Below are 10,269 nucleotides of genomic sequence, written 5' to 3' on the forward strand. Positions count from 1 at the left end.
TGAAGATCTCGATCCCTCCAAAAACAATCTGATGATCTTTGACGATTTGCAGTTATACAAGCAAAACAAATGCGAAAAATATTACATCCGAGGAAGACATTCCAACGTGGATTGTTTCTATCTAGCACAAAATTATTTTATGTTACCTAGACAAACGATAAGAGAAAACACCAATTTCATTTGCTTGTTTCCACAGGATTCGAAGAATATAAACCACATTTATCATGATCATGTTTCTAGCGATATGGGGAAAGAAGAATTTAAAAAGTTTTGCAAGAAATGCTGGTCTGAACCTCACGGATTTGCTGTGATTGATCTGTCCTCTAAGAAGGATGAAGGAAAATATAGAAGTGGACTTGACACTTTTTATTTCCCCAATGAATGATTTTTTAAAAAGATCTAAATAAAAAATCTCATATTATAAAATGACAAGCATTACAATCGACGCTGATGGGCATTCAAGCGTAATCATTACAGATTTTTTAGATAAAATCGTTTTTGTTGATGGGAAGAAGTATGAAATGGCTTTTTTAGGCCTTGAAACGTATAACAGCTTTCCAAACATCATCAGTACAAACAATTCTTTCAGGTATAGCATGAACAATGGAGCGAATTGGGAAAATATCGTCATTCCAGTAGGGAGCTATGACATTTCTGACATTAACACTTATTTGCAAAAATCTGTTTCAGATACGATAAAAAATTACACAGCCCAAAGCCCTAGTTTCGTTTCTACATATAAAATCAGTTACAATGCTGAAAACATCAAAATTACAGGTAACTTACACACTTTAAAAACAAACGTTAAATTAGGCTTAAATTATATGCTGGATTTTAACGTGGACAACAGTATCGCGTCCGTACTGGGATTTACAAAAAGACAGTTGGATCCCAATTCGGAATACGAGTCTGACGACATTTCTAGAATTACAACGATCAACTCCATCAGGGTTCTCAACAATGTGGTTGGCTCCTCCTATGTGAACGGGAAACATTCAACCGCCATTTACACCTTTTATCCAAAAGTAGCACCTGGTTATAAAATCGTTGAAAGACCTACTCATTTGATTTACCTCCCTATAAAATTGAGCTCGATTTCTACGATGATTACAAAAATCGTTGATCAAGACGGAGAACTTATCGATTTTCGCGGCGAAAACATTGCTATCCGATATCACATACGAGAAGTGAAATAAATATTTTCCTATGTATATAAAATGAGCAACTACCATAAAGTACAACTAAACATTTCACAAGGACAAGCTGATAAAATAAAAAAAGCGATTCGAGAAAAGAGTGACGTCAATATAAGACTATCTCATTCAGATCTAGACGGTGAACACATTCTTGCAGTGACGAAAGCCCAATTGAATAAAATTACAAAAGCGTACACCAACGGAACCGGAGTCGCCCTCAAACTGAGCAAAAAACAATTATCTTACAACTCCAAAATAGAAGGCGGATTTATCGGTGCTTTGCTTCCACTCTTGGGGATGCTAGGTAGCACACTTGCGACGAGAGTCGTTCCTGCTTTAGCTACCGGATTATTAGCAGGTGTTGGATCTTCTGCAGGAGCTGCCATGGTCGATAAAATTGCTGGAAAAGGTGTCATTTACTTGAAAAAGAACGGAAAAGGAATGAAAATGACTGCTGCAGGATCAGGAATGTTTTTAACACCGTGGGTAAGTGGAAGCTCCTTAAAAGAAGGAGTTTATGCCAAAAACGGTAAAAAATATGAATCTGTTGGATCTGGTTTACTTCTAGGACCAAATTCACCTTTTTCAAGCATCCCTTTTCTAAATTTAATTCTATAATGATCAAAAAAAAAATCTCATTAAAATTTCATGATATACTTTCATCATGAAATTACACATCTAAAAAACACAACATGTTTTAGATTATGAGATGTGTTTCATCAACGATTTACTACATGACAGTTCTGGCGCATGATAAGAAAATTATTCTGCTTCAATCCTAGCTTAGCATGAAATGCGCCAGAACCGACCTTTTTCATCAACGATTTACTACATGACGCTTCTGGCGCATGATAAGAAAATTATTCTGCTTCAATCCTAGCTTAGCATGAAATGCGCCAGAACCGGCCTTTTTCTACTACTATGGGAATTCAAATCCAAGTTAGCCGTTTCAACAGTAGTTCCGCGTGAAGCATGCGTGTCCACGTAATTTTTAGTGGCTAAGTCTGAGGACAAAGTGGGTTCTGCCAAATTGGTCAATTTGTGTGAAGTCATGTTTATGTCTGAGTAATTGATGCTCGAATAAGTCACTCGAGTGTCAACGTATCCTTTTGTGGCAGCATCGTGAGAAGCGGTTGGATCTGTTACATTAATCAGTTTGTGGGAATTTAAATCCAAGTCCGCAGTGATGGTGCTTGACCCGTCAGTTTTGATGCGCATGCTCGAGCTGACGTCGACGTAATTTTTTGTCGCGGCGTCGTGAAGATTGGTCGGTTCGTTCAAATTGATCGATTTGTGAAAATTTAAATCCAAGTCTGCGGTTCCAACTGAAGTTCCTCCTGACGCATGCGTATCCACATAATTTTTTGTGGCTGCGTCGTGTGAGTTGGTTGGTTCTGCCAAATTAATGATTTTTTGAGAGTTAAAATCAATGTCTGCAGTGATGGTGCTGGACCCGTCCGTTTTAATATAAATGTTGTTTGTTGAGTCTGATGCAATATTGTCGAAGTAAGCACTGAATTCGTTTCTGTTGAATTTATCAATCATTTTTTAAACGGGCGAAATTTTTTTAAAATTCAATTTGCAATCACCAAAGGGTGTTGACAACGTCTTGAAAGCTGTTTCCCTCTTCACATTTTTTCAAGACGTAAAGACACAAGTGACCGCAATAAGACGTGTTTCCAAATTGAACCCTTTCGCTGTAGTAAAAGACAGGGCTTTTTAAATAGTCGACGAATTCGATGAGAGAGGGTTGAGCGTAAGAGTCAAAGCTGAACTTTGCGTTTCCGTCTTTGTACCAGCACACCCAATGAAACCCTCCCGTGCTCGAATCCCCCGTGTTGATAATCCCGCATTCTTTTTTTCTCGGTTTTTTTGGCAATATGTCTCTGACAAAAACTCCACGAAAGTTTTTTATTTTTAGTTTTTTTGCTGCTTCCATCAATTGAAAATTGGTCAAAGCCTTGTTCGGTAAAATAACTCCTTCCACATTGATCATTTTGTTGTTCATTTTTTTAATTTGTTAATTTTTTTGTTAATTTTTTTTGTCACTTACCTTTTGTTCCCTTATTTTTTTGTCACTTACCTTTTGTTCCTTTTTTAAATTTGTTTCCTCATTTTCTTTTAATTTGTAGTGGCCACAAGCCAACGTGTGTATTCTATCTTCCAAAATGATTCTTTTGTCGTCGTCGGAGCTGAGAGAGACTTTGTTGATTTCCTCCGTGTAAATGTCTTGCAAATGAGATCGGATGACGCTCATTTTGTTTACTTTTTCTTTTTTGGTTTCGAGACATTTTTTGTAATCATCGTGGGTGATGTATTTTTGGACGACATTTCTTTTGACTCCTTTGCATTTTTTGTGCTCTTTTTCATGGATTTTGTAAGAGTACAATTTTGACCGGAGGCCAACAAACTCTTCAATCTGTTTTCCTCCGGTTTCGTCTTTGAACATCCCAATGACCTTTTTGTTTAAGCCAACTTTGAACCCGATGCTTTGAATGGCTGGATGGCTTTTGCTAAAATCGCTCGTGTCGAATTTGCTTTCCACATCGTCGGAAATTTCTTTGTAAAAATCGTCCGTTTTTATTTCGTTAACCAGCGAGTCAGTGTCCGTCATCAACAACATTGCTTTTCCGGGGTATTTTTTTCTAATGTAATCGTAGTGGAATTCAAACATTAAAGTTTTGCTCAAATCCAAAATGGACATTCCCAAATAAATTGGTTTGTTGTAAAAAAGATTTGTTCTTTTAATGTGAACGGCGAGCAAGTTTTCGTCGAAAATCGTGTGCCGGTCGTAATTTGGTTTTGCCGATAATTTTATTGCTTCTTCCTTTTTTGTCACAAGTCTCACGTCCACTCGCTTTTCAATGTTTTCCATGGTTTTTCCAAACACCGAATTGCTCATCAGTTTGAAAAATTCCTTCTCAAATTCGCTGGTGGATTTTGTTCTCAAATTGGTGTTTAGGTCAATGTATGGTTTCATCCAATTCCGTTCCTTAAATTTGATTCCTCTGTGCATTTTCATTCCCAATCGTTCGTACTACTTCAGGTTTTCTCTGTGAAGGACGTAATTTTTTTTGTCGTTCAAATTTGGAACGAGTTTGTCCACTTTTTCAATTTTCATTCTTTCAGGAGCCAGAGGGTAATCGTTGTGTTCGTCGTGAAGATTTTCTGGATAATCCAAATCAACTTCCAAAATGCACGGAACCAATTTCCAATCGGAAAGTTCGTCTTCTGTCATCCATTCGAAACCGTGAGTGGGAAGAGGTTTGCACATAGCCCATCCGTACAAGTTGTTGGCGTCCAAGTATTGGATAAATTTAGACGGTTGGCTTGGATCGTACGCGTCGCCCATGTATTTGTTGTTCGATTTTCCATGTCGGTTTGAAATCATGCTGATCCCTCCACGGGTTCCTTTTTGAACGATTCGAAGCATGTCAGGATCGCTTAATAATTCCAATTTTATTTTTGTCATTTTCAAACAAGCGAACAAGCCAATCCGGGAGATGTGTAATACCAGGCGGGGTCGAACTTGTAATTTTTCATGCAAACGTCCCTGAAATTTTCAAAGACATCCGCCAGAATCAAAACGTCCGACACGTTGTACAAATCGTGATAATCTCTGAACGTTTTGCATTGAAACTCGTTCCAAACCATTTGCGCATGCGCGTAATTTTCGTCGCTTATTCCCTCGTGGTAGAGTTTTGAGAAAAACGCTTCTTTTGGAGGCAATTGCGTTTCTTGAAATTTATCGAATGCGTCCACCCAATCGTAAGGGTACACGCCTTTTTTACAAAGCAAATCAAATTTTTTTCCTTCATAATATTTTGCAAGGTTTTTGAACTGTTCTGGCTTTAAAGCATCCAAACTGAAGGAAAGGAATTTAATACTGTCGATAAACCTCAATTCAAATTTTTTTTCTTTGGGTTTTCCATCTTTCCCAACGTACTCTTCAACTTTGATTTTTTTCGAAAAGCTAATGCATTTTTCCTCGTTGCATGGAATGCAGGTTATTTCTCCGCCCAATTTCTTGATAAACAAATGGCTGTCGTATCCCGACAAATTAAGAAAAACGACAGGAACGAATTTTGGAATTTTGTATTTTAAATTGCAATCGTTGTGGACCGCTCCTCGATATTTTCCAGTAAAATGGCAGTGATCGTGCACTTTTTCTTTATCGAGAATTTTTTCTTCGCAAATATGGCAAACTGTTGCGGATTTGATATTATTTTCATCGGCCTTTGTGAAGACCATATTTTTTTTTCCGGTTTTTCCAAAAGTTTCTTTTATTTCTTTTTCCAAACTTTCAACAAAAAATTGGGCCACGTCTTGGTTCTCGTTTGACGATTCGGAAATTGATGGATCGCTGTCATAAACGGTTTCGTCAAAACATTTGATGTAGTAGGAAAAGGAACTCGGAACGTGCCTTTGAAACTTTTTGGTGTAAGACTGGTCTGGATTTTGTTCGCACGAGTCTATCGGTTTGGTAAAACTTTCAAAATCCGCGTAAACAATAAATGGGACTCTTATCGACTTTTCTATGTGCTCAAATTTCATGAACGAATTTTTTGGAGGAAGATCGATTCGAACAGCGCTATGCTCTCTGCAATAGGCTGAATGTTTTGAAAGATCCTCCTCGCTTTTCATCCCCTGCAAGCAATTTCTACAAAAATATTTTTTTCCGTTTTTTTTGGATGCTTGGGAAGAAATGAGTCGACTCAGATTTATTATCAGACAATAATGATTTGTTTTTTCGTCTGAAATGAGCAGCAAATCAATTTCATTTTTCCGTTGTAAAAATTTGGATATTTGTAAAGGTTGAACGGATTTATTTTCGCACATGAAAACGTTGACGCTGATTTCGGGATTATTTTTTTCAAATTTTTTGATTTAATCGAGTTTGACCGGAAATTCAATCCCTTCCCAATTTAAAATTTTCGATTTTTCAATCAAGTCTTTGTCAATTCTTTCTCCGTGTTTTTCTTTCATGTTCAACGCCCTTGTGACGCACCACTTGAAACATTCGTTGTCTTCGTTTTCCAGGTTGATTATTGCTTTTTTGCTTGCCAGAAAGTTGTTGAGAGGAATGTACGACCGACCCCCGATGGGCTTGTAATCAATTAAATTAATGTCCATTTTCAAGATGGTGGACACCGTGCAATTCGAACCCATTTTGTTGTAATTGAGCATGTTTTCCAAGATTTCCTCTTTTGCTTTTTCGTAAAATTCTCCCAAATCCGTCGACTCCAAAATAATACCAGCTTTTGACGAAAAAGGGGCAATTCGATGGACCCACCGATCTGTATTCTTTTGCACTTTCCAAAAGTAAATCTTTGCTTACAAGATTGTTCTCAACCGCAATCAGCATCAAAGTCAATAAATTGTTTGAGGCTTTTGTTACTCCATTTTCCCTAAGCAAATTTTTCAGATAATTTTTTGTTAATCTCATGTTTTATTTTTAAAAAGAAAAAAATTTTTTAAATCGTTTTTTTTGTCAAGAATCTCATGACGGTCTTTTTAACCTAATAAGCAGCATTCATGTTGGTTCCGTCTGAAACAAATTTGATCAATTTGTCGGAAATGATCACTACGAAAATAACTGAATTTTAGAATGACAACCAATTCAGCCGTTTCGGAAACAACTCTTTCCTTTTGTTTGCTGATGTCGACAAAATACAACGGAAACAAATTTTTATATTTAAGCAGAGACAATCCAGATTGGCAAACAAGTTCGTTTGTGCCGTAATATTTTTCGTCAAAAGTAAACGCGTCGGAATGGGCCATGACAATTTTCTTTTCTCCAAAATTCAAGTCGTAATTGTAATTTGGATATTTTATCCCATTGACGGTAACGAAAAAATTGTTGACATCGCAATGATCGAATACGGATGAATTTGGGTTTTGACTGGAACCTCTGTTTGTCTGAAGGCCGAACACGATATATCTCGGAACGCTTTTGTCCGTGATCCTTCCAAGGGTCCAGGTGAATTCTGTAAGACCCGAGGGAATGGCTTGCCTATCAACTTTGTTTGCTTTGTAGGCCACTGGAACGGAAATTTTCTTTGTCATTAAATTCAAAAATTCTGATTTTTTCAAAACATCCAGCTCAATTCTAGGCATGAAAAGTCGGAATTTTTTTATGTCGATCATTCCAGCAGCGAAAGTTCCGGCTCTGTAAATGGCGTTGTCGTATTCTTTTTTTGTAAATGTAATCGTGTGTCTAAATCCGTAAACGACTTTGTCGTAAGTTTCGCAAAAACCAAAAATGTGCTTTAAAGATATCCTGAACGAAAATGAGCCAATGGATGTGGTGTCTGCAAACAAGTGGTCACGCCTGACGACGAACCCTGCGTTTCCAGTGGCGTTTGAGGTGTCTTTGTACCACATTTGCTTCAATCTAAAGCCCGCTCCCCATTTTGACGAGATCTTGGATTCTGGAAGCGTTCTTTTTCGTCATTTTTCTTTTTATTTGAATGGACGAACCAAACATTTTTTTATACAGCTCTTCCATCGGATTAATAGGTGCATACTGGTCCACCTTTGCCGCTTCGTTGAAAATCGTGTTGACCAATTGGTTTGGATTCACCGTCCCTGTCTTGGCGTAAACTTTTTCAACCACTTTTTTTCCTTTGTCGATGGCAACGTATTTGGCGGTCGATATGGCTTAAGAGGCCAATTCTTTTCCGGCAGATTTGGCGGCGGTGATCGCTTCTCTTCCAATTTCGCTTTCTGCTGCCTTTCTTAATAAATGAAGAGACGATCTCGATGCGTTTGAAGCTGCCATTCTCCTCAAAAAATTTTTAATCGTGTTCATGATTCCGACGACGACGACGTTCTTTTTTAAATATCTTCTGTTGTTCACAATGAGCATTTTTTTAAAATGAGAAAATATTTTTTTAAATCCGTCGTGTTTCAAGACTCGATGTATTTTTGAATCGACCTGTATTCCTCTTTGTTGATTTCCCCCTGCCTCAAAAGCTCGTCACAAATGGCGACAGCTTCGTTTCTCTATGCGATATTTCCAGCATGTCCTGCGTCGATGCTCAAGCTAAGTCTTTGCGCAAGCGCATTCGGATCGCTCGGAAGAATGATCACTCCACGACCTTTTATTCCCCTCGTTTTTGTGTAATTTTTTTCCCAAATTTTTGAAACAATTGTTTCCCACTTTTCGCTTCTCGAAGCTTTTGGTATGTTTGGTTTCCCTTCTCTCTCCATTGCATGCGTTTCAACCAGTATTTTTTCATATTTTTTTAAGTCCTCATCCGTGTATTTATTTTTATCAGGCTTGGATCTTGTGATTAACTCCCAAAAACCTACCGTCCCCTCGTACTTTTCTCCATCAATAATGATGTCGTTATTGTCGATGAAAACTTCTTTGTTTCCAATAAACATTTTTCCGCGTTCTTTTGAGTGAATTCCAAACACTCTGTCTGCATAAAACTTTTTGGCTGCGTATTTTCACAAGTATTCAAAAGCAGTATTTCCAATATTCTTTTTTCCAAAAGGTTTATCAACACTTTTTAAACTTTCAGAAGACGGCTCGCTTTCAGGATAAGTCAAAGCCAGTGGGCCGTTTCCAACCTCTCTGTATGCGATGCTTTTCAGCTCGTTTTTCACTTTTTTGTTGCTCTCGATCAGCGGCTTGAAAAACTTGGTCAAATCAGTCTGATAATTCGCATCTGAAATGTTGGAGTTTAGGCTCTCATTGTAAAGCTTTTCCCTGTTGGCTATATAATTTTTTAAAATCTCATCTTTTTTTTTCGGGTCTTGTATTCTAAAGAAGGACATTTTTTTTAAATACGGAGAAAAAAAACTTAAACAAAAACGAGTTTGCGTTTGCGTTCATTTACCAACATCGACACCCTCATTCCAACAGAGACACCCTCATCCCCAAACAAATGCACATCGTAAGGCTTTTCTCTGCTGGCTATATAGTTTTTCGCAATCTCATCTCTGCTGGCTATATAATTTTTCGCAATCTCATCTCTTTTTTCCGGGTTTTGTATTTTAATAAAGGGCATTTTTTTAAAATACAGAAAAAAAAACTTAAACAAAAACGAGTTTGCATTCATTTTCCCTTTTTAAAAATGTTGTTGAATGCTTGAATGGCTTCTTCTCTTCCTTTTTGGATCAACGACTCTTTGGTCAATTCGTCAATGCTGCTTTTTGTTTTTGTTCGGATTTCTTCGGTCATGGTTTTAAATTTTTGAAGTTCGCTGAGAATTAATTCGTATTCGGAATCGTTCACAAATCCGTCCATGAGCAATTTTGAAATGTGATCGCTAATCGTGTTCAATTTTGAATTGGAAAGAATTATTAATTTTTCGTGCTTTTCAGCCTTCAACATCAATTTTTTGTTTTGTTGATTTCCTAAAATGGACAAAGCACCCATTCCAACAGCAACCCTCTCGCACGCAATCGAAACTGGAGTGGCAACGACGGTTGACAAAAGTGCAATCCCTGTAATTCCCAAAACAATGCACACCGTTTGCAATCCGTCGTCTGCGAAATGAATAATTTTTGCCGCTCGATGGTACTTTTTGCTCAAAGCCATTCTTTTCACTTTTTCATCCTCCATTTCTTTTTGGATCTCGCTTATTTTTTGAAGCCGGTGTTGCGTTAAAAAAGTTAATCGTTAAAAAAGTTAACAAATAGTTCTGCACATGCGTTACGCATGCGCAGTATGGTCAAAGGAGTGTTCGTTAGGGAATGAAATTAGACGTTAAAAAAGTTGCATTGTTTCCAATGATATATTAAGAATAACTAGATGTCTAACTGCCGTAAATCGGTATAAGAAAAAGTGAAGCAAAAATCGGTCATTATGGGGGGCAAAATCTTTACGCTATTTATCAAAACAAAACAAATACGAAGCTTTTGATTTGTTAAATTTGCCCCCCATAATGGCCGATTTTTGCTTCAAAAAATACGCGAAAGTTAGACATCTAGTTATTTTTAATATATCATTGATTGTTTCATTAGGGTATGTAAAATAATAAAAATTAGTGTATACTTTATATTAAAAATGGCTGTCCATGTTTACTCAGTTGCTGAAATTATTTTATACTTTATGTTAAAA

At 37.2% G+C, this 10,269-nt stretch overlaps 1 protein-coding gene across 1 annotated transcript; it reads right to left on the reverse strand.

Moving 5' to 3' along the window:
* Positions 1–1,892: 1,892 nt before the first annotated feature.
* Positions 1,893–6,035, reverse strand: LOC149884132 (uncharacterized). Its single transcript, XM_090098340.1, has one exon. It carries the CDS (start codon positions 6,033–6,035, stop codon positions 4,671–4,673), a length of 1,365 nt encoding a protein of 454 aa, XP_089954466.1. The 3' UTR covers positions 1,893–4,670.
* Positions 6,036–10,269: the final 4,234 nt, after the last annotated feature.

The sequence above is a fragment of the Hydra viridissima genome, unplaced genomic scaffold, assembly GCF_058129835.1.
Source record: "Hydra viridissima isolate aposymbiotic clone 2 unplaced genomic scaffold, HvirCarnegie_v1 scaffold_9, whole genome shotgun sequence".
NCBI lineage: Eukaryota > Metazoa > Cnidaria > Hydrozoa > Anthoathecata > Hydridae > Hydra > Hydra viridissima.

What these genes read in the sequence shown, in the direction of transcription:
- LOC149884132 (XM_090098340.1), bottom strand. Translation starts at nt 6,035, where the DNA reads ATGTGCGAAAATAAATCCGTTCAACCTTTACAAATATCCAAATTTTTA.